This window comes from Cryptomeria japonica, chromosome 11 (assembly GCF_030272615.1).
Source record: "Cryptomeria japonica chromosome 11, Sugi_1.0, whole genome shotgun sequence".
Taxonomy (NCBI): Eukaryota; Viridiplantae; Streptophyta; class Pinopsida; order Cupressales; family Cupressaceae; genus Cryptomeria; species Cryptomeria japonica.
This window is the reverse complement of record NC_081415.1, coordinates 245,927,326-245,951,711: the sequence shown is the minus strand read 5'-3', so window position 1 is coordinate 245,951,711 and position 24,386 is coordinate 245,927,326. Positions and strand designations below refer to the sequence as shown.

At 35.6% G+C, this 24,386-nt stretch overlaps 1 protein-coding gene across 1 annotated transcript; it reads right to left on the bottom strand.

Moving 5' to 3' along the window:
* Positions 1-5,121: 5,121 nt before the first annotated feature.
* On the bottom strand, positions 5,122-9,600 carry LOC131040115 (receptor-like protein kinase THESEUS 1). The gene is made up of 2 exons (XM_057972976.2): positions 8,883-9,600; positions 5,122-6,408 (listed from the first exon to the last, which is right to left on the bottom strand). The coding sequence occupies exons 1-2, from the start codon at positions 9,492-9,494 to the stop codon at positions 5,158-5,160; spliced, it is 1,863 nt and encodes a 620-aa protein (XP_057828959.2). The 5' UTR covers positions 9,495-9,600; the 3' UTR covers positions 5,122-5,157.
* Between the last annotated feature and the right edge of the window lie 14,786 nt (positions 9,601-24,386).

Below are 24,386 nucleotides of genomic sequence, written 5' to 3'. Positions count from 1 at the left end.
TTAATCAGTTGGATGGGAGTAGTCATTTTGGTTGTTATTCTAGTTGATGTTCTATCTTGTTCCTAGAGGACTACATTCTATTTGTGCTTTGGTTATGGGCTTTGAAGTTGTTTTTGATGCTTCTGTATGGCTTGTGAGCATAGTGGAGTGCTGGCAGTATGCGGTAGCCTTTGTTATCACTGGGATGTTATGCTTGTGTTCTTTGGATTGGTGTCTTGATGGAGCACGAGAGCATGTTTGAGATTTGTGTGGTTTCATGGATAGTTGTGATGATCTAGTTTCATCATTTTGACTCCTATGAAGTTGATGTTATTGAGTCTTGACAGGTCTCGACAAGTGGGAGAATGTTGGGATTAAGGTGTCTCTCCTAACATGCCAAATTAATTTATTGTTACCTAATTGATTTATTTTAAGATATAAACTTCCTAAGTTGTCATTCACTTTGTGGGAACTCTTGGTGAGGTGGCATCCTACATGGCAGGTGATGAAATGGCATATTCCTTATTTTCTAGGAAGTTGGTACCCACTTGGAAGATTCTATGTTGGAGTGGAAATTGATTTTGGTATTTTCCTGTGTTGAGTAAAGAGTTTAGGTTTTCAGCTTCTATTATGTATTGGAGTTGTATTTTGGCTATTGACATTTATGGTGGAGTTCACTTGTACAAGTGGTGTGAGGTAAGGAAGGTGTCTATTTTTGGTCATAGTAAATTCTATGTTGTCTTTAGATTGTATTTGGCAAGATGACCGTTATGGATGAGATAGGTGTTGTTGCCTTGGAAGTTGCTATGAGCAACATGTCATGGGATTAGCAAGATATTGTTTATAACACAACTTACCTCTTAGGTGTTGAAGATGGTTTTCGAAACTGTGGGCACCTAACTCTTTGTGTTAAGCTCTATTTATATGTTGATGCTTGAGCTGATTTAAAGAGAGGAGAGGACTTCATTATTACAGGGTTATGCTGTCAGATTTTCTCCAGGATGGAACAAGATGTAAATCTCCATGTAAAGGCTTAGAGCCTGTAAATGTGTTGTAACTTGTTGCTGAATAATACATTGGCTCGATGTTTTGGAGAGTGGGGTTTTTTACCTGAAAGGGTTTTCCCACATATATCTGTGTTATCTCTTCTGTCTCATTCTTCTTTTTTCATTATTCTAAAGTATTAAATCTGTATGTTGTAATGTTGCTGAAATTTTCTAAGATCTGTAAATTGCAATCATTTCCTCTGAGGTTTTAATCGTGGGAAATCAACTATGTCTGTTTCTGCTTTTATGGCATAATATTATGTGCTTGTATCAACGTGTTGTAATTTTTATTGAAGAAGATACATGATACTAGAGGTGCATACTGATCTGAGATGGCTTTTTGGGATGCCCTATTTTTCCTTCACATCCGCCTCCATGTTGCCCAACCATCAAACATGTGAGATTTTAAACTCTCCAAATGATGATAAATGCTCCTTAACGGTTCTCACCACCTTGTCAACTACCTCGTCAATTTTCTAATTTTCTGAGCCACCCTGATTTGTGAATGCACTTCCAAATGAACCAAAGAGGCCTAGAGTTTCTACTCTAAGGTCACTGCAAGAAGGGTCGCCTTAGCTTCTGCAATGTTGTTTGTAACTAAGTTGAAGTCTCTACTTACGCCATGCTAATGTTCGACCCTTCTAATCTCTAGCAATATGACCAACTTTAGAGGGGTTAGGGTTCCCTTGCAAAGCTCCGTCAAAATTGATCTTGATCCAACCATGCTCGGAAGCCATCCCTTCCACCTTCTCATTTGGATTTGAGGGAGTATTTAACCTGCCTTGAACTAGGAAAGAAAATCAATATTAATCGCTAATGTTTAATTAACTCCCTTGAGTTTAAAATTGTGTTACCCTTATTTATTATTTTAGTGAGGCGCTTTCTATGTAGGAATTGTAGGTCTAGGTACGTTGAGAAAATCTTGTGAAGAGAACTACATGTGATTTTGATCTAGTTTGGAAGTGGGTAAAGATGTAGTCTTTGGATAAAGGATGCTCCTATGACCTCAAGTTCATTGGGGGTAGGGTTTAGGGGGATAACTCCAAGGTTGAGGTTGCTCTTAAACTTGTTTGGAGAAAGCACTCTTTTGGGATGATTCTTGGAATGATTACAAGCCCTTAGATAGAAGATTGGATTTAATAGAAGCAAAGTTTTTGACTCTATATTGAGATCAAAAAGTTAAAAAAGATTTAATGCCTATGATTACTTGGAATAATATAGAGAAATTTCAATTTTCTCAAGTACAAGAAGCTTAGCTAGAACTCTTTAAAGAAAATAAAATTTTCTTTTAACATATAAAAAGATGAATTAAGTTAGATGGCTTCAAAAATAGGAGGATGTTCAACAAAACAAGTATGTGTCTTTGACTTGTCATTTAAATACGCCAATTTTTCCATCATCATTATGTTGGAATAATGTTTATCTCTCAAAAGTAGTGGCTTTTACTTGTTTTGCTCTCTGCAACAAAGCCCTGTTGAGAAAATATTAGAAAAAATACCTTTCAGGTGTTTTCTATGTGAAGAAATAGAAGATACTTACCATCTCCTCTTCAATTGCAATTTTAGCAACAAGTGATGTGATACAAATGGGTATGCAATGGGAGTAATTAGAAAAGTGATTTTCTAATTTGACTATTGCCAGTATTCACAAGCTAACTCATTTTGTACAAAGAGTCCATGTATGCATGTCTATGAAAAATAATCATCTCGATTAATTTGGTATCTATAAAAAAGAATACAATTATTAAATATCTACAACAATCTCATCTTCAATGGAAGTTATCTTCATTGAACTATAAAGGGAAATTTTAGAAACTATATTGTCTTATTTACATAACTATGCTTAGCTCAAAGAAACTTGCTAATTTGGATAATGAAAATTTCAAGACATGATCATTCTTAAAACCCTCCAACACATGACTCAATAATTGAAAGAAAGAATGAGCCCTAGATTAGTTGGATTGTCCCACCATAATTCATAATAAACTAAATTTTAATGTTGTGTTCTTGAAAACCTAGATCTTTCAAATGCAAGTTTTGTTTAAGAGATTATGAAGAAAAAGAATCAATGAAAAGATACCCTTGAAAATAAATAATAAAATAGAAGTCTAAGCTCTTCTCCAAGCTTTTGCTACAACAAAAATACTAAATATTTGAAAGATTTTTATAAAAGAGATTCTATGTTAACAATAAATGCTATCAAACAAAAGACAAGATTGTTCAGCTTAAAGGCAATTTGAAGAGTAGAATTTCCCACACCTCCCAACGTTTTTTCTTGAAGCCTAGCATTAAGGTGGTGATTAAGGAGTCAACATTTTGGTCCTCCTTTATTTGGTGGGGCAGCTTTTCTTGGGAGGGTTTGTTTCCAGTGTTTATCTGTTGTATTTAATTATAGGGTGTGTTTCTTTTGCCAATGTTGTTGTCCTGACTATTTTAATACTACAAATATAATGTAGTCTTCATGGCCTGTCTCAGATTTTGCGGCTTTTGTGATATTTCTGTATATTTCCTTTGGACAAGGATCCCTACAGAACTCTCAATTAAACTATTCCAAAAATAATATAATTACAATCCCCACTTTATTCGCAAATTCATATTGTACTACCTTTGTGATGTTGTCGAGACTGAGGACCACAACTATCATTTCTGTTTCAGAAACCATGCCTGTTTGAGAAACATCTCAATATTGATGTGCTCCATATATCCAATCTACAGAGTTATTTGCAAAAAATTAACATAATTCCATGCGAAAGAGATTTATGGTGGGCCAATTTGCCCTACTCTTCAATAGACTCAGGTATTGAAATTGAAGTACCTTTGATGTAAGTACAACTATACACCATAAAATTGTTCTTACAGCGTTGAATTGCATAATGAATCAGAAACAGCAAACCTCTACCTATAATCTACTTCATCGTCTGTTAAAAAAATTAGAACAGTGAAGATAATGATCAAGTGCTGAGTCATGATGCTGAGTCAGGATAAGGCATTAGTGGTAGTTGCTTGCTTAGTGGTAGTGGCTTGTTTAGTGGTAGTGGTAACCAACTATGGTGAGTGGAAACTTTCCAACAAGTGGGTTGGCAACTATGGTGAGTGGAAACTTTCCAACAAGTGGGTATAGTCAGCCATGATCTTGACAACTAGTCTTTTTAATTTGCTCATTTTGCTTATAAATTATGGGCAATATCTCTCATTTTGAGATAGAGGAGTGGCTGAGAAGCCAAGATGTATGTTAAGTGTTCTTCTTCTTTAGCTCTGTTTTGTAAATTTTAATCTTTCAAACAGAACGTTCAGCATACACATTCTTCTAAACTATTTTTTTTGGCAGACGCATGGGTGCTAAGAAAGCATAGAATCTTAATACGTCATCTCCTGCTTTGAAGATTGAATTCAATACCACAAAATAATCATTTATATCAGAGCTGTAAAAACCAGAAATATTCTGCAAGTTTTGATTTAAGCAATGAACCAGAAACAGAAAGCCCATGGGCTATAAAACGTATCTCCTGTTAGAACATGACGCCCATACATAATTAAGAAAAGCACGAAAATTGTCCCCAATTATATGTCAAGAAAGAATTTGATCAGAATACATCAAACTTTCAAAGTATCCAGCGATGAACATTAATTTTCATACCATCACCATTTAGAAATGTTGGAACGCCATTACTCGAGAGATACAATCAACCACCTGATCAAGGCCCTCGGAATTATAAAACCTGAACAGTCTCTAGCTGTATATGTACTTCAAAAATTTATATCACTCTTGAGCTGTGTTTTTAGAAAATGCCTCCTTTATTACCAGCAGACATGCTTTTCCTCAAACTGCGAAATTCCAGATCTTTTAACAATAAAAGATTGCCTTGTCACAAGACAGATGTCCACAACAGAGCCAGAAAACAGGAAAGAAATGAAATGAATTTAGCAAACTATACCCATAAATTGAACAATTAAAGATTGCCCTGTGACAAGACAGATGTCCAAAACAGAGCCACAATTCAGAAAAGGTATAAAATGAATTCAGCAAACTATGTCCGTAAAGACAGAATAAAGAGAATAACAACAATATGCACTTGCTACTCATATAGGCAACAATGTAAAAATCAAGGATCTAAAAACTTCAATTCCCTGACTCAAACCTCGTCTGAAAAAAGAGCTCTTAGAGATACACCATCCAAATTAACACTAGCCAAACTATGGCCCGCTGTGCTTGTTGAGGTGTTGTTATCTCCAATAGCATAAGTAGCTGAGTTGTTTATGTGACTGTCATTATTGTCATCGACCAATTTATTCTCCATTGCAGTCTCTTGCAGCTGCAAAGCATATTCTAAATTCTCAAGTACATCTCCCATAGCTGGCCTGTCAACACGTTGCTCAGCAAGGCATTTCTGAGCAACCTCTCCGTATGACTTAAGGGACTCATGATTAATTTTACCTTTCAGATGAGGATCTATGATTTGTTCCAGCATTCCTTTTCTCTGATAGGCCAAAGCCCATTCGGCAAGGCCTTCTTCTTCATCTGAAGGGTTAGTGGCAGGTCGTGCACACAATATCTCAAACAACACAACACCAAATGAATAAACATCTGATTTCACAGTGAGCTGCTTCTTGCGAAAGTATTCTGGGTCCAGATATCCAAAGCTGCCTTTGACTAAAGTGGTGACGTGGGTATGGTCAGGAGGTGGTCCATTTTTTGATAATCCAAAATCTGAAACTTTTGCAACCAAGTTTTCATCGAGAAGGATGTTTGTAGTCTTTACGTCTCGATGTATAATTGACTGAGCAGCCCCTGTGTGAAGATAATGAAGACCTCGAGCAGCTCCAATACAGATCTCTAATCGTTGTTTCCAAGATAAAGGAATCAAATTGTTGTTTCCATATATATGTCTTCTTAGTGGTCCCTTGGCCATGTAATCATAAACCAAAATCATCTCACCATTTTCTTCGCAATAACCAATAAGAGAAACCAAATGCCGGTGCCTGAGTTTAGAAAGCATTTCTAATTCTGTTTGGAATTCACGGATGCCTTGTTGTGCTAATGGGCTCCCTCGCTTAACTGCAACTTTGGTACCACCATCAACCTCACCTTCATAAACTTTGCCAAACCCTCCAAAACCAAGGATTCGAGACTCATCAAAATTATTAGTAGCCTCTTGGATCTCAACAAATGTGAAATGCCTACACAAACTGGAAGGTGCAGATGAGATGTGGTCACCAGTGCCACTCTTTCTAGATGTTGTGGAAATTTTTTGTCGAGAGGTCTTGTCACCACGATGCCGATGGATACAATAAAATAGAGCAAGAATGAAACCCAACATAGCAACCCCTCCAGTCACTGCCCCAATTACAGGACCCTTCTTGCTGTTATTGTGAGTATTGGGTACCTGTCAGGACTGACGTTAGTCGCCAGGTTCCCTTTAGCTTTTTCACCTTATCATGTTGAAAATATTCAAAATTTCAAGCACTTATAGGTAGAACTATTTTGGTTTTTTGAACTACTACATTTTTAATAGAAACAACAACACTCGATATAATACCGGAGTATGCTATATTTTGGCAAATATTTTGACAAAGGTTGAATTATATTTCAAGGTAACCTAAACTTTTAAAAATATACAATAACTAGAAATCACACCTTGGCCTGCAATCGGTATTCCAAAGAGGCATGGATGGTCAATTAAAACAAATTTTGGTCTATTTTTTGTCAGTATTTCTGTAATATATGAGGTCAATTGGTATGCCATTTAGTAAATGATGAGGTTGTTGCAAAAATGGTCTTAATGGAGAGATGATAGTTTCAAATCAAATATGTATCCATTTTAGGGATCTAAACACCACTAAAATAAAACCTTTGAATCAAAATGATAATCAAGTTCCATTACCAATATGGAGAGATAGAGGTGGGAAGAGTAAAAGAGATGGGGCTATAGCAGATGATGGAGATGGAGAAGAAGGAGAAGGAGAGGGGTATGGAGAGGAGAGGGACAAATAGAGAGAGAGAGGATAGAGTGATAGAAAAAGATGGAAGATATATATATATATATAGAGAGAGAGAGAGAGAGAGAGAGAGAGAGAGAGAGAGAGAGAGAGAGAGAGAGAGAGAGAGAGAGGAACAAGGAGACAAGTCTAGAGATAGAAGGGAGAGAGTAAGATAGAGGTAGAGATGAAGATAAAGTGAGAAGGGAGAGAGGGACAAATATCTATAGATAGATCTAGAGAGAGACCTAGATGGGGAGATAGGGAAAGATAGAGAGGAAGCTTGATAGAGAGATATAGAGGGAGATGGAGAGGAAGAGATAGAGAGATATAGATGGTGAAATAGAGTGATTGAGATATAGAGATATAAGGAGACATAAAGAGAGGGGGAGAGGGAGACAAAGAGACATACAAACAAAAAAAATAGAGATAGATAAATGGAGATGGAGAGAAGTAGAAATAAACAGGGGAGATAGAGGGAGAAACAGAGAGAAATAGATGGTGAGATAGAGTGATAGAAAGATGGAGATATATAAGGAGTTATAGAGAGGGGTAGAGGGAAATAAAAAGATGGAGACACATACAAACAAAGAGAAGTTGCGAGAGATAAATAAAGATGGAGAGTGGGAGAGAAACATAGGGCAGATGGAGAGAGGGGGACAAAAACAAGGAGAGATAAATATATGAGAAGAGAAAGAGAGATCTATAGATAGAAGGAGGTATAGAAGGAGGTATAGAGAGATAGAGAGATAGGGATATAGATAAAGTGATAGAGAGATAGAGCTACAAGGAGATATATATATATATATATATAGAGAGAGAGAGAGAGAGAGAGAGAGAGAGAGAGAGAGAGAGAGATGTGTGTGTTTGTCTATATATATATATAGGGAGATAGGGATAAAAAGAGGGAGAGATAAAGATAGAAACTACACACACACAGAGAATCCCTAGTTCAAAAAAAGAGCTCCTATAAATTCTTGAAATAATGAACCTTGAAAGTCCTTCTCCAAGCTTTATGGTTTTATTCAACCTTTCTAGCTTTGTTATCATTAAAAAAATTTAAAATACCTAGTGATATGTCCTAATGCTAAATAAAACTGTATAAATCATACAATAATGAAAACATCAAATCTAAAAATATACACAAATAATTACACCTTCAAACCAGCCTTTCATTCCTTAGAAAAATCTACAAGAGAACCTCCACAACTAATACAACTCACAATTGCATGGAATTTCTGACCTTGACTGTTACAAATTCAGACCCTTCCTGCTTTATTAAATCAAAACAATAAATTTGAGATTAATTACATCAATAATTAAGAATTGTATATAAAAACATTTAATAGACTAAAAAATATTTTAATTAAGTAATTATAATATTAGATTTGAATTTCTTGAAAATAATAATTAAAAATTATCTATAACCCAAAAACTTTGATGTAAATAAAAATAATTAAATGATTATCTAATACATACTATAAGATAATTAGATGTATACTGGCCTCAACACCTGTTTGAACTGTTTAATTTTTCAAAACAAATACATTAACAATTCCTTCAAACCCTTTTATTGGGTTTTTCAAGAAAGGCCTATTAGGTGGATTTTTAAAAAAGGGCTAAAAAAATGCAATGAGATGGTAAGTGTGGACTGGCTTCAACACGTTTGAACAGTTCAACTTGAACTTTTCAAAACGATAATGATCTAATCTAAAACAAAATAAATAAATAAAATTTCATACCCAACTCTTTATCTATTGGAATTTTCACCGAAATAATTCAAACTAAAATTAAATACCAAAATCAAATGAGACCATTTAAGCTCTGTATGTATAATAATGGATACGAACCCAAACAGCATGCTTGAAAATACAATACTTACAGGAGAAGTAGAGGTGACTCCACTTTCAAGATTGAGTGTCCCTGAACTTCGAAGATTAGCCTCATCAAAACTGTGTACGCCAGGACTGAAGTCGTCGACTGAGCTGCCCACTTGCCATACCAGATTAACATTGGTTTGGTTGGGATCAAGTTCCCAGGACGCAAATATTGTTATCTCTCCACTGCTACTCTCGTATACAGCACTCTTATTGGTCACAGGGATGCTAAGCTTTGAAAAATTCAAAGCATCAGACTTAGAGGTCACATCATACGTGAAAACCATAGTTGATCCATCAACCACTTGGAAGGCAATCAGTGCCTGTGTGCCAATCATTTGTGGCCCCCCATGTGGATTTATACCCCAACCCACCCAGCCCCCAGAAGCAGAAGGGCGGGCCTTGAAAGCTGTATCCAAGTGACCTAATGACCCAGTTTGTACAAGGTAGGTATATGACAGAGTAGCTCCTAAAGTTTGTAAACTACTGCAATTTTGGTATGTTTTGGCCTCACCTGCAAATATTAGAGGGCAACTTGAATCTGAAGTTCGTGCAGATGCATCCCATCCAAACAATAGCACGACGACTCCCAAAATCAAGAAGAGGGGACTCTCCATTATTCAAATTCTACCCAATTTTGCTCCTGAAAATTCAATCCTTATGCAAGGGAAGTATGATTGTTGGGCAAATTGCAGAAACTATGCTGTATAATATAGGGTGAAACATAGGAAGTTGTCAAGATACTTTATGTGAAAGTCGTTGCTCGCGCCATTTTCTTGGTCGTAGCTGCTTGTTTAGGGTGGTGGAGCCCGGCACCGTCTACCAGTCCAGATTAACGCCAGTTAATTTGTTTTTTCAAAAAGATTGCCGACATTGTTCTCAAAAAGTCTTTCAAGCAGGCCTGGAATTTGACGGTCACCCCAACCTGTCATATGAATTTTTGATGACGGTTTAGTCATTCAAATGCCTTTAATTTGATGTTTTAATAAAAATATTAACTGTCAAAAAATATAAAAGTAGAAGAATGAAGCCATACCAAAATGCAATGCACATCTTTCTTGGAAGAAATGAAAATCATTGTCTTAATGACAAAATAATGATAAATTAGTAATATATGCAAAAATCTTAAATTTACTAAATGAGTTTCTAAATTAATATGCTAATATATATTATATATTAAGATTAACCGATAATCAATTAATAATTACTAATTTAGTAACAATAAACATTAAAATTTTAAAATTATATATATTATGACAACTCTCTATAACAATCTTATTAAATATATTTAAAAAATTAAATTGACTAAGTTTCTAAATTCATATATAAAAAAATAGAATATATTGTAAAAATTCATATTTAAATATTTTATCAATTATATTCTATTATTTCAATTATGACAAGTTTCTAAATTCATATGAAAAAATAGAACTATTCTAAAAAATCATATTAAAATATTATAAAATTAGAAACAACTACATCCTTCTATTTCAAAATATTCTAAATAAATTTGTATTTTTATAAGAAACATTCTAAACTAATATATATCAATATTATAAATTATATATCAATGCATACGTTCTACTAATTTTTAAAGCTGTCAAATACGATTCAAAAGTGAAAAAACGGTCATTTAAACTGTCAAATTCCAGGCCTGCTTTCAAGCTCTCACATCAGACATTGGATGAGCTAAGTCTCCCTTCGTCTAGTACTCTTTCTTCTCCCCTCACTCCTTCCCACCGCTCTTGTATTTTTCTTTTTTTTTCATTGCCACTGCATTACATCAAACAAATATCATTGCATCCCATATGATACATTTTGTTGAGGCATTCTACCAAAAATCCTCATGCGCCTTTTCTATGTTTAACCTTTTGTGTAAATTTTCATTTGTTTGGAAGTTTCAAAAGCCTTCTCAATAGATGCATTTTGTGTACATCTTGCAATCATAGCGGCAGGCTTTCTGTCAAATAGTTAGCATACTTTGTCTCTGCTTCAATCTAATCTTGCTATAGTTGTTTCAATCTTTACTTTGTTTGCATTTGTTCGAAAGTGTAAAACGCTTCTTTTCATACCTCTTTCAAAGCTCCGAATGCCTTTTTCTTACAATTGCAAACATATCTATCTTTATGCCCTTTTTTCACTCATCATGTGCATTGGCCATCCCTTATCAAACTCCATCTGAAACTGTAAAATCCATTTTGAAAATGCTTCGATGGATGTTCATTGTACATTCAATGTTTATATTAAAGAAAAAGTTTCATTATACAAAAATTATGCAATAGCTGGTCCTTTCTAACCAGGATAGAGGCTAAGGCATGATATAAAATATTTATCCTCCCACAAAAATTTGTAACAGTTCATGTTAACCATAAACAAGCTTAAGAGTCTACTATCAGCTACTTATGACTACGAAGTTTTAAACTACACAAAAATTGAAGACAAAAAAGACCACACATACATATCTTTTTAAACCACCATCAGATTTAAACCCTTGAAGCATATCCCCAAGCCCTGTGGCGACCGTGGCCATCAGCTTGACCCCTACCACGGCCCAATCCACTTCTGCAATCGCTCTCGATGACATTCTGCAAATCTGCCTAGTTTTCTCCGCTTGATTGGGGAGGATCATTGTTTTCTGGTGTTGGAAGAAAGCCATTAAGAATGGCAAAATCTTTGAATTCTATTTCCTTATCTAGGTCTTGAGCATGATATGCTAAAACTCTCCATTTTAAGTAGTTGATTGCCATTGCTGCAATTTACTTGTGTCTCATCAAGGCTGGCCCCTTGAGATCGAGTAGGAAGGGATAGAAATTTAGAGTATCTCCCGACTCATGAGGCACTTCAATATCACCCTACCTCGGAGTTCCAGAGTCGGGCAGGGCATAATTTAAGACCCTATCAAGCCCTCCTAACAATTTAGGCTCGAATAATTCAAACGCAAGTGCACTAGTTAGAGTAGAGAAAACTGCATCAAGGACTGAAGCCACAAATCTTGACGATATCTGCGTGTTGTCTCTGTAATACTCCCTCCTGTTCAAATGTCCCTGCCCCAAGATCTTTTTATTAACAGACAAAAGAGTTTGCAGTGAAGAAAGCAGAGCATGAAATACACTTGCACAGAAAAAAACAGAGTATTACAACACTAAAAATAAATTCATATATTTCACAGCCTACTGCTATTATGTTCATAATGCATTACAAATGTTGAGGGAGGCTGCTATATTTAAAGTCTGTGTACAGACTTCCAGAACATTCTGATTTTATCAGCAGATTGTGAAAAGAAAGAGAGTTCTAGAAAAAATCTAGAAGAGGAAACATACGGTGGTTGGAGAATTCTGGAAAAGTCTATAATTAATATTTACCTACCAGCACTGTAGTATATTAAATAAACATTATTCTAACACCCCCCCATAATGTTTATTTGGAGAGAATAACAACTTCTTTGAGATACAACATTTCTCTTAGTTTGACAAATTTTACAATAGGCAATGCTTTTGTGAATATGTCAGCAATTTGTTCTTTTGTGCCACAAAATTGGAGCTCCACCATTTGACTTTCAATTAGATCTCGAACAAAATGATGATGCACTTCTATATACTTAGACCTGGCATGATATATGGGATTTTTTGCCAACTTGATAGTACTTTGATTATCACAAAATATTATAGTAGGAGAATGTTGTGGATGGTATGTTTCTTCAAGTAGTCTTCTAAGCCACAATGCTTCTTGAGATGCCTTTGATGAACCAATATATTCAGCTTCTGTTGATGATAATGACATAGTTGATTGCTTCTTGCTGCTCCAAGAAATCGGTCCTGATCCAAGATGAAAGATGTATCCTGAAGTTGATTTCCTATCATCAATATCACCTACATAATCAGAGTCTGTATATCCAGCTAAAGTAGGTTCTCCTCCATGTTTGTATTCAATACCAAGCTGATAAGTACCCTTAATGTATTTTAATATTCTTTTAGTTGCTTTCCAATGTTCAATGTGTGGATCTGCCATGTACCTGGATACAATACCAACTGCATATGCAATATCTGGTCTAGTTATGGTAAGATACAAAAGACTACCAACAAGTTGTCTATACAATTTTCCATCTACCTTCCTTTGAGTAGAGTTAGCACTCAGTTTTAATCCAACTTCACATGGTGTATTAGATGGTTTACAATCTCTCATATTAAATTTCCTTAATACATCAAGAGCATATTTTGTTTGAGATAGCATAATCCATCCTTCTTCTTGCCAAACTTGCATGCCCAAGAAATAATGCATCAATCCTAGATTAGTTATTTCAAAAGATTGCTTAAGTTGATCCTTGGTACTTTCTATACACTTTGTATGATCTCCTGTAATAATCAAATCATCTACATATAGTACGATAATAACAATTTTTTCATCAACATGCTTTACATACACATTTGGATCAGCTTTACTTCTTTTAAATTCTGCTCCTATAAAGTATTCATTTATTTTGGAGTACCATGCCCTTGGAGCTTGTTTAAGACCATATAATGATTTTTTTTAATCTACACACTAGATTTTCTTCACCCACTTTAACAAATCCCGGTGGTTGTTGCATATAAATTTCTTCCTTAAGATCACCATGTAGAAATGCACTTTTTACATCCATTTGAAAAATTTTCCAACCAAATTTTGTAGCTAAAGCAACTATTGTACGGATTGAAGTCATTTTAGCAATTGGAGCAAAGGTTTCAGTATAGTCGATACCTTCTGTTTGTGAAAATCCTTTAGCCACTAACCTTGCTTTGTGTTTTTCGATGGCTCCATCTGATGTTAACTTTGTTTTGTAGGTCCACTTGCATCCAACCAATTTTTTTCCTTTTGGGAGTGTTGTCAATTCCCATGTTCCATTTTTCATCAAAGAGTTCTACTCCTCTTGCATAGCTACTTCCCATTCATCTTTTCCTTTTGCTTCCTCATATGTGCTTGGAATTTCAACCTGCATCACCTTAGCCATAAGAGCATAGTTAGCAAAAAAATTCTTAGGACCTTCTTGGTAGATTTCTTGAATGCTTCTAGTTTTCTGTATATTTTCGTCATCACTTTCACTTGATTCTTCAACTTGTGTTCCTTCTCCTCCTCCAGAAGATTGCACTCCTTGATTTTGATCATTTGTGGACTTATCTTCTTCAAGCAAAATTGGAAAGTAAGATAATGTAGAAGAATGATTTCTTTCAATATCTTCATCAAACCATACATTCCTTTTGATATGAATTTTATTTGTTTTAGGATTGAATAACCTATATCCTTTTGACTCCTCACTATATCCTACCATTATGCACTTCTCACTTTTCCTTTCAAGTTTGTTCCTTCTTTCATCAGGAATGTGGGCATATGCATTACAACCAAAAACTCTAAAATGAGACATTGTAGGCTTTCTTCCACTCCATGCCTCTTCTAGTGTTATGTTCAAAATTGCTTTAGTAGGTGTTCTATTCAAGATATATACAGCAGTATGAACTGCTTCAGCCCAAAATTTAGCTTCTATATTTCTAGAGTGAAGCATACATCTAGCCATTTCTATTATAGTTCTGTTTTTTCTTTCAACAACCCCATTTTGTTGGGGTGTATAAGAAATAGTTGATTCTTTCTTTATTCCATACTCTTTACAAAATTCTAAAAAGGTTTTATTCATATATTCACTCCCTCTATCTGTTCTTATTATCTTTAGATATTTTCCACTTTGTTTTTCAGCCAAAGCTTTAAACTCTTTAAACTTATGAAACACTTCATCCTTCTTTTGTAGAAAATATACCCAAATTTTTCTAGTTAATCATCTATAAAAGTGAGAACATACCTTGATCCTCCAAGTGAAGGTATTCTAAAAGGACCCATTACATCACTATGAACCAAATGTAAAGGAGTTCTTGCCCTCCATGATTTTCCTTGTGGGAAACTTTCTACATGTTGCTTTCCCATTGCACATCCTTCACATACCGTATGCCTTGATGAGATCTTTGGAAGCCCATGCACCATATGTAGTTTCTCCATAAGCTTGAGGCTTTGATAGTTAACATGTCCCAATCGCTCATGCCATAACCTGCTTATATCATCATATTGGGCAATAGCACACACATTCTCATCTCTTTTGTTAGAAGTGAATTCCTGAAACTTATATAATCCATTCTCCATTTTACCAATTGCAGTCACTCTATAATTATCATTCACATCTTTGATTAAACATTTGTCATTGTAGAACTCTATTTTATACCCTTGATTTGCAATTTGAGATACAAAAAGTAGATTTGTTTTCAATTCAGGAACTAACTTCACATTTTTGAATACACCATTATCAACTTTGACATTTCCAGTCCCTTTAACTTCCAAAGCACTGTTATTTCCCAAATATATTTTTTCTGCACTACTTTCACTTATTAATTCAAATTGTTCCTTATTATGAGATAGAAATTTAGAGTATCTCCTGACTCATGAGGCACTTCAATATCACCCAACCTCGGAATTCCAGAGTCGGGCAGGGCATAATTTAAGACCCTATCAAGCCCTCCTAACAATTCAGGCTCGAATAATTCAAACGCAAGCGCACTAGTTAGAGTAGAGAAAACTGCATCAAGGACTGAAGCCACAAATCTTGACGATATTTGCGTGTTGTCTCTGTAATACTCCCTCTTGTTCAAATGTCCCTGCCCCAAGATCTTTTTATTAACAGACAAAAGAGTTTGCAGTGAAGAAAACAGAGCATGAAATACACTTGCACAGAAAAAAATAGAGTATTACAACACTAAAAATAAATTCATATATTTCATAGCCTACTGCTGTTATATTCATAATGCATTACAAATGTTGAGGGAGGCTGCTATATTTGAAGTCTGTGTACAGACTTCCAGAACATTTTGGTTTTATCAGCAGATTGTGAAAAGAAAGAGAGTTCTAGAAAAAATCTAGAAGAGGAAACATACGGTGGCTGGAGAATTTTGGAAAAGTCTATAATTAATATTTACCTACCAACACTGTAGTATATTAAATAAACATTATTCTAACACTTTTTTGTTGCCAATATAACCATCGGGTTTACATTGTACAAAATATGCTTAATTCTCAAGTCTGTGATTTCTTTGAAGCAACACTGCCGAATGGGACTAGACAAGGAAATCAGAGTGTCGACTCTGAAGTATGCAATTGGGTCCAGAAATAGTCTAATAATGATCCTGGAGGAGCCCACCATTGCCAAATCTAGAACAAAGACCTGCTTTCGGCTAAGAGAAAAAACCAAACCAGCTTAGAAAGGAAAATTAAGGAATAAATGAGGATGGTGGGCTTAAAGAAAATTGGAGATAAATAAAATGCCTTCATTAATGAGGGCAACCATCGTCCTCAATTTGCATTTGCCATCTTAATGAAAAATACTCTTAATGTGATTTTCCAAGAGAGCATTAAATCACTGTCCCCCTCAATACATCCTATCACCCTCAATTTGCATTTTCCATCATAATGAGAATTACTCTTGATGTGACTTTCCAATCTATTGCAAGAAGAGCATTAACTCGCTCTCCTCTCAATACATCCCGTCACCCTCAATTTGGATTTTCCATCTTAATGAGAAATACTCTTGATGTGACTTTCCAATCTGTTGCAAGAAGAGCATTAACTCACTCTCCCCCTCAATTCACCTTTTGAAGCAAGTGGGATGTGGAGTAGCCTTGAATAAAGGAGTCGTTAATGAGTTCAGGTTCCAAAAAACATACTCTCAGATCTCATGAAATCTTAAGCTTGGGATTTCAACAGCCTAGACCAAGTTAATAAATGCGCACTGGCATACTTGGTTGAGAGAAAAACTAGAGCGAGATCTGCCAAAGTTAGAAGTTTCCCCCGCCTTGTCAAAAGAGTGCATAGATCCGCCAAACTAATTTATCTCAATCCTTTTTAGAAAAGAAAAAAGAACCCTGCCAAATGCTCCTATAGGAAGAAGGTGGCGCAAACCTTGAGAATCGGCTATATTACTTAGCAAGGAGTACCTCTTCTGAAGAATCTATAAATGCATTTTAACCTTGGGAGCCACCCTTGTAGGCAATTCGACATTGACCATGGATCTATTGGATCAAAAGATCCCAAGGTAACTATTGAGAATTTGAATTTTGTGAAGAATAATAAGTAGCGGGAAAAATGATAGTTCTGTAAAAACAATCTAGCAAAACACTTAGACTGAATCACTGTCAATTCTAAAAATTAATTCTCACCACCATCATAAGATCGATGTTCCCGATAGAACAAATTTATAAACCATTGTCATAAAGAAGTTGGCCCTATGAGAACACTTTGGCAAGTCAATGGCCTGGATCATTGATGATTTTGAGAAATTTCAAGATCTTCCTCCCACCAAACCAATTCATGACCCTCTGCTGCTGATTTTGATAAGAGATCCACTTCTGGATTGGCTTCCTTGTAAACATGTCTACATGAAAAGTTCTCTAACTTACCCAAGAAAAATAAATTTTCTCCAATAGGGCTTGTAGTTTCCAATTGAGAGATTTAGTCATTCTTAAGGCGTTTATGGCAATAGCAGAATCCCCTTCAATTTCGAGGAGCTTAATTCCTTTTTATGAGCATTCAACAAGGCCAGTTAGGAGCACATTAAATTCAACTATGTTGTTGGTGTTTGAAGGGATGGGAAGAGATATTTTACCCTTTATGGTTCCTTCATTGTCCCTAACAATATAGCCCACACCAGATGGACTTGGGTTGCCTTTCGATGCTCCGTCAAATTTTACCTTTAGCCAGCCTCTCTTGGGCTCAAAGACCAAACCACTAAATTTATTTTCTTGTCTTTGCTTCCTATGTAAGGGAGAACCTTGATCCCATTCCATCTGTATACACCTAGAAATGGTCTGAAGATAATTAATTGAATAAGCAATTATCTCAATTAATCTCCCTCCCCAATTTAATTGAATTATGAAACAATTTGATTAAATCCCCCCAATTCATCTACTTATTAATAAATCCAAGGATTTATTAAATAGGTTTATCTCAATAATCCTCCTTGATTAATTAATTCAAATTAATTAATCTTCTCCATCAAAATCATTTCTTCCAACTCCTAATTAATTAAAACAAATCAAATCAATGAGTTGTTGAAAGTAATTAGCCATTTTCCTATTAAATGAATTTCTAAATTCAAATTCTCCTACATTTAACCACCTAACCCAACCATTCCTAAACTTAAACCATTCTACCTACCCCCATGTTCCCTTTCATCTAACATCTTCTAGAACCTTGGTGACACTTGCTACTAAGTGTTCCCTTTAATCCAACCTCCTTTGCCAACCTCCTCCAATTTAACCATTGATATCTTCAAATCAATCTTGACCGTTGAATCTTGCCACATCACCCCTAGCCTTGGGAAATCCTATAAATAGACCCTATTTTGGAGGACAAATGGCCACTTTACCAATTCACTAATTCAGGCCAATTCATGCTCAATTTTAGCTCATTTGCATTGTTATTATAGGCATCTAGCTTATAATTCATTAGTTTAGCAATGTTATCATGCTCAATTTGGTTTGAATCTTAGCTTAATCATGCGAGGATAATCATGAATTCATATAGCTTAATCATGCTATCATATTAGTTCATGCATAATCATTCAAACCCTCCATCTAAGTGTAGTCAAGTCACTGGAATTTGCATACTAAGATCTGAGAGCAAAATCCACACTCGCATTTACTAGGAGGCAACAAATCGATTAGTTAATGGTTTATCATTTTTTGTTTCAATTTGCTAACCATTGCTTGTAATGACTTATTGAGTGCATTGTGGTTGCAGGTACAGGTACACTTCATAGAGAACAACATTTTGGCGCCCACTGTGGGGTCGGAATAATCAATTTCAGCCTCCCAAGCTTCATCAAATTTCATCTTTGCCAGATCAGAATCGGAATGTCGTACGAGTTGCCTTTTTGGCTTGTACGAACTTCCTTTTAGTCTCGTACGATACTCATCTTGACTTGTACTAGGTATAATCCTGACTCGTACGAGGTTTTAGACTGCAAATTCTTTACTCGTACTAGGCTGATCTTGTGTCATACAAGTTTATTTTCACTATCGTACGAGTTTATGCTTGATTAACTCTTGTGTCATACGAGTCTTTTTGTATTACTGTACAAAAGCTAATATTTTATTGTGCTAGATGGAAAATAATGTCGTACGAGTCTCTATGTCTGTAAATTTTAATAAACTGCAAGTTAGTGTTTTTCTGGTTTTAATCCGAGATTTTCTAACAATAACCTTGACTAGTTTTTTGATATTTTTTTTGGCAGCCTAACGATTTTCTGCAGATACGCTTGTCAAAGAAAATACGCTTGCCAAAGACAACATTCAAAACAATGACTACTAATGAGTTTTTGCAGGTTGCCTAAGGATTCAACTAAAAACTTGGTGTATTCTTTAATATTTTTAGGCACACTTCAATTTTTCTTAAGGAAAATGAACAAACATGTATTTGGTGTTTTGATGATAGGTGAGTATGCTCTCACCTTTCTTAGGTGATTAGAAAGCTAGATTGATCTTTTATTTCATTAGTGCATCTCTTTAGCAGGCCTACCCTCCCGAGGAGTTAATAACTCTTAGCCATTAAGGCTGGTGAGAGGGGAACGACCTAAGTGGGAACGGCTAATGCTAAGTAATCCAACCCACTATAAAATGAATATGTTTTTGATGAAAATCAAAGCAGCGACAGTGCTTGGGACTGTACCTTTGGGTATTTCAAACCTGGGCTTTCAAGGCTGGGAGACCTCTTAATTGAGTTTATACCTCGACGCGCCGAACAAATCCTTTACTAAATCCAAGTTAAAATAAAAGCTACCCGATTCACCTCTGAAAGGGTGATAATCTTTGTGCAAGAGAGATAGTAACTCTCCCAAGACACTTGCCATGGCGTGCCCCCATTAGCGTTTGGAGTTGGATAATACGCCATTGAGAATCCATTGCGTGATGCTCAACGGCCGTATTCTGATTAGCTATTGGGTGTGTACCTAAGTCGGCAAGCAAAGGTTTTCATTCTCAGCCAACTTCCTTAGGGTTTTAGCGTGCTTGGAGTCAATTATCATATCGTGTGTTTGTTGTGTATTCATCCCTAAAAGTGACAAATCAGACATCTCAAACTGGAAAACACAAGCAAGACACCAAAATTCACAAATCTAAATTCGGGAAAACAAACAATTTTTTTAGCTTTGTCTGGTTCTGTGTCATACGAGTCAGGATATTTGTCGTACGAGTTAGGATTACTATCGTACGAAAAAGTTTGCAGAAAATCTTTAGTCGTACTACACAACATTCTGTGTCGTACGAGTCATCTAGTTTGTCGTATGGTTCATAAACTTATGTTGTACAAGTTGCTGCTATTTCAAAGAAATTTTTTTGGTCTGTTGTATAGGTCATCAAGTTGTGTCGTACGAGTCATCTAGTATGTTGTATGGTTCATTAAGTTGTGTCGTACGAGTCGTCTAGTCTGTCGTATGGTTCAGAAAGTTATGTCGTACGAGTTGCTGTTGTTTACATGAAAAACTCTATTCTGTCATACAGACCTATATCGTGTGTCGTCCTTAGCTAATTCTTATGTCGTACGAAACTCTGCATTTGTCAATCAAGAACCGAGTCTTACATACTTGTTTCAGAGTTGTCATTTCTGTCTGGTCAAATTGCAGTAAACATAAAACACCTGGTGTCTGTTATTTTGTGCTTAAAATCATCATGTGTATGCCCGTCCTAACTAGATCCCAAAGACGAAAAATTGCAGAGCGAAATCGAAACATTAGAAACAACTAGAATCATAGAACATGAAGATGAAATACAAGTGGAAGGAGAAATAACAGAACAAAATATCAAAGACATTAAAAAGGACCCTCAATTCGACAAATTTATGCAAAAATTGTTGGAGGAAGAAAAAGAAAAATATTTTCTAATGTTAGCCAAATCTGGTGCTACACTCCCTCAAGACTTTGATGTGAACAAATTAACACACCAAAAAAGTGATCCTCCTAATAACGAACCATATGAAGACATCTTTGGTCTCAAAATGAATGATATTTCAAGTCCTCATAACACTAAAACCAATGACGAGACTTACATCCCCAAAAGAGATGAAGTAGAAGTCCTAAATAACATTCAACCCAATGAGGATACAAGAAGGATTAGAGATGAACCAAGAAGAGATCTAGATCCTCCTACAATACAAAATCAGGGTTATGCAAGAACAAATCATGTTGATAATCCTATCACAACCCTCACACAACAACTCCAAATGATGCAAATGCAAATTCAAGACATGCAAAGAGGAAATGTTAGGCGATATTCACTCCAAGAAATTTTCCCCTATCCATTCGACAGAAACCTAAACATGATAACATTTCCTATAGGGTTTGAAACTCCCAGATACGAGAAATATGACGGAAGCATTGACCCTCAAGACCACATACGAGAGTTTTGCACCATGAGTATGGAGTTTGCACATGAGGATACATACTTAATGAGACTATTTCCGAAAAGTTTAAATGGGCTAGTCATGGAATGGTTTTCTAAACTACCTCTTGGAATTAGATCATTTTTAGAACTGGTAGATAAATTTGTTCCGCAATACTCGTATAGCATACAACCTGAAGTGACGATGTTAGACTTGTGTAACACTAAACAAAAAACTGGAGAATCATTCATGACATTCCTACAATGATGAAGACGTCTTGCTTCACAATATTCTCGTACCATACCAGAGTATGAGAAAATGGACATCTTTATTGACAACTTAAACGATCAAATGAGTTATCATTTAAAAATGCAAGGAAATCAAAGTTTTGGAAAAATGGTTGATAATGGAATCAGAATGGAAGAAGCCATGATAAAGAAAGGTGAATTAAAAATATGCAAAGAAGGAGTCTATTCTCCTAACCACAACAATAATAACCATCATAATGACAAACCAAAATATAGTTAACGATGGAATAGTGGATAATAATAATGTAAAACCAAAACAACCGGCTTTCAATTTATCTACTCACTCGGCAGCAGCACAACAAAATAATAATCACCAAAGAGAAACTATCAAAACATTCTTTCAAAGACAATTTACAGACATTGGTGAACCCCTGGGGTCAGTATTAAAAACACTTATTGCTAACAAATTGATTTCTTTGTCAGAAGAAAGGAACTATGAACCTCAAATAAAACCACACTAGTGGAATGATCATCAATATTGCGATTTCCATCGAAACAAAGGACATCTCATAGATAATTGTCAAAAGTTGAGACATGTCATACAAGATTTGATTGACAAAGGAGTAATAACGGTGGATGGACATACAACAAATGAATCTCATACAACTTTTAAGACTCTGCTTCCCAACTATGAGAAAGGTGAATCATCAACAATAAACAATGGTAAGGGTAAAGCAAAGGTAAACTACACTCATACATATGATAATGTGGTGAATGTGATTGTAGTTAAAGAAAAACAAAATCAAGAACATGCTCAGGCTATAACAAGAAGCAAAGCCAAAGTTATTTTGCCAAGTCCTACAACAAACACATCATCCACAACAAAACAATACAATCTAGTGGAACAATTGCAGAAAACACCTGCACAGATATCCATCTTGGAGCTTTTGAAACTTTCACCCGCACGAGGAAATTCTTGAACGAGCATTAGTAGATACCACCATATCCAAAGATCTTGATATTGATCAATTCCAAACCATGGTGGGACACCTCATAACCCCTCACTGCTTATCATTCACTGAAGAAGATGACATGTCCTTACAACATCCCCATAATGCTCCCCTGCATATCGAAGTCATCATTCATAAAATGCGCGTTAAACATGTCCTAATAGATGAAGGAGCTGGTCTAAATATCTGTTCATTAAGTCTTGTTCGTGCTTTAGGATATTCAGAAGATGCAGTTGATGCTCAGAAAAGGATAACTATAAAAGCCTATGATGAAGAAGAGTGTTCCTCCAAAGGAATTGTGATACTACCCATTAAAGTGGGACCTTTGCAGAAAGATACAGCATGCCAAGTTCTAGACTTGGATTTATCATATAATATACTCCTAGGGAGACCATGGATCCATGACTTGCAAGTTGTCCCATCAACATACCATCAATGTGTAAAATTTCCATACGATGGAGAAGAAATCACTATCTTTGCAAATTCAAATCCTTTTCAATATTGCAGAAATCTCAAAATAGCTCAAGAAGTCACTGTTCCTCATAATAGGGAGGCATCATCTTCGAACACACAATCCTAGGAACAATCATTTGCCTCTATTCTGTCAAGTATGGAAAAACAAATGTAGCTAAAAGATTGAGGAAATGGAGAATATTCGATATCACAAATACCACTCTCTGCTAAATCCTTGGGAAAACCATCAATCTCTACACAACAACCAGTTGTAAAACATCTTCAAATATTTGATGGAGCATTTATTAGTGCTAGGACCTTATCAGAGGAAACAAAAGACAAAGATGTGTTTCAATGGCTATACAAGGACGAAGAGGTCCAACAAAAGATCAACAATGTCCGCATCCCTATAGAAAAATATGGAAAAGGATTTAGCATCCTCAAAAAGATGGGATACACTGGAACTGGTCCTATAGGGAAAAGAAACGAAGGTATCTCAGAACCTATCCAACCTTACACTCAACAAGCTACAGACAAATCAGGCATAGGATATGGACAAGCTAATTTACCAGAAGATACACTTTTTAGTCAACAACAAGAGGAATATGAGAACAAACAAGAACAACTTGCTATGGAAAGGGAGCAACAAGAACAAACAAGGAAATGGGAAAAGAAGCGAGCTTCAGATCAACAAGAAAAGCAGACCAAAAGTACCTCTCAAGCAACATTAAATCTGGATCAAAATGAACATGATCCTAGTACAAATCTAGGAGAGCTCATAACAAGGTTGATAGAACTCAATCTCAGTCCTGAAGAAGCTGAATATGAAAGAAGATAAGATATATTAAGAATAATAGAAGGAATGCTATATGATAAAATCTATAGATTACAAGTTGTCAGTGAGATAGATTCTAATGAGTGGGAATGGGATTCCTATCATTCTAAAGACTCAGCTGAAGAAAGTTGCTTTGAAGGAGATGTAGAAGTCGATATAGTTCACATGTATGCAGGATAAACGTCAAGAACTAGTTCACTTGAATCAGAATCACATTCGGCTGACATGGACTTAATTGAGGACGATCAGGATTTTCTTATACGAGGTCATTCTGATGAGAGTACTGTTCTAGACATGGACCTACATACTGAAAAATTTGACACATCTATCATGACCCTTAATACCCTTGAAACATCTCAACCTGACGATCCCTTATCTCTACTACACCCTGAACTTATTGATTGGGAAAATGAAGGACACATCGCCATTGATACCTTTCCAAATGATAATGTTATATCCTTATATCTTAATGCAATTGAACCTGTAACAACCTTCACCAGGGATTCCACTAACGTATCTTTGAGT

Bases quoted from the DNA above. Each gene is read 5' to 3' on its own strand.
- LOC131040115 (XM_057972976.2), bottom strand. From the start codon at position 9,494: ATGGAGAGTCCCCTCTTCTTGATTTTGGGAGTCGTCGTGCTATTGTTT. The intron at 6,409-8,882 runs GTAAGTATTGTA...CAGTCCTGACAG, and splicing joins GAGTCACCTCTACTTCTCCT to GTACCCAATACTCACAATAA.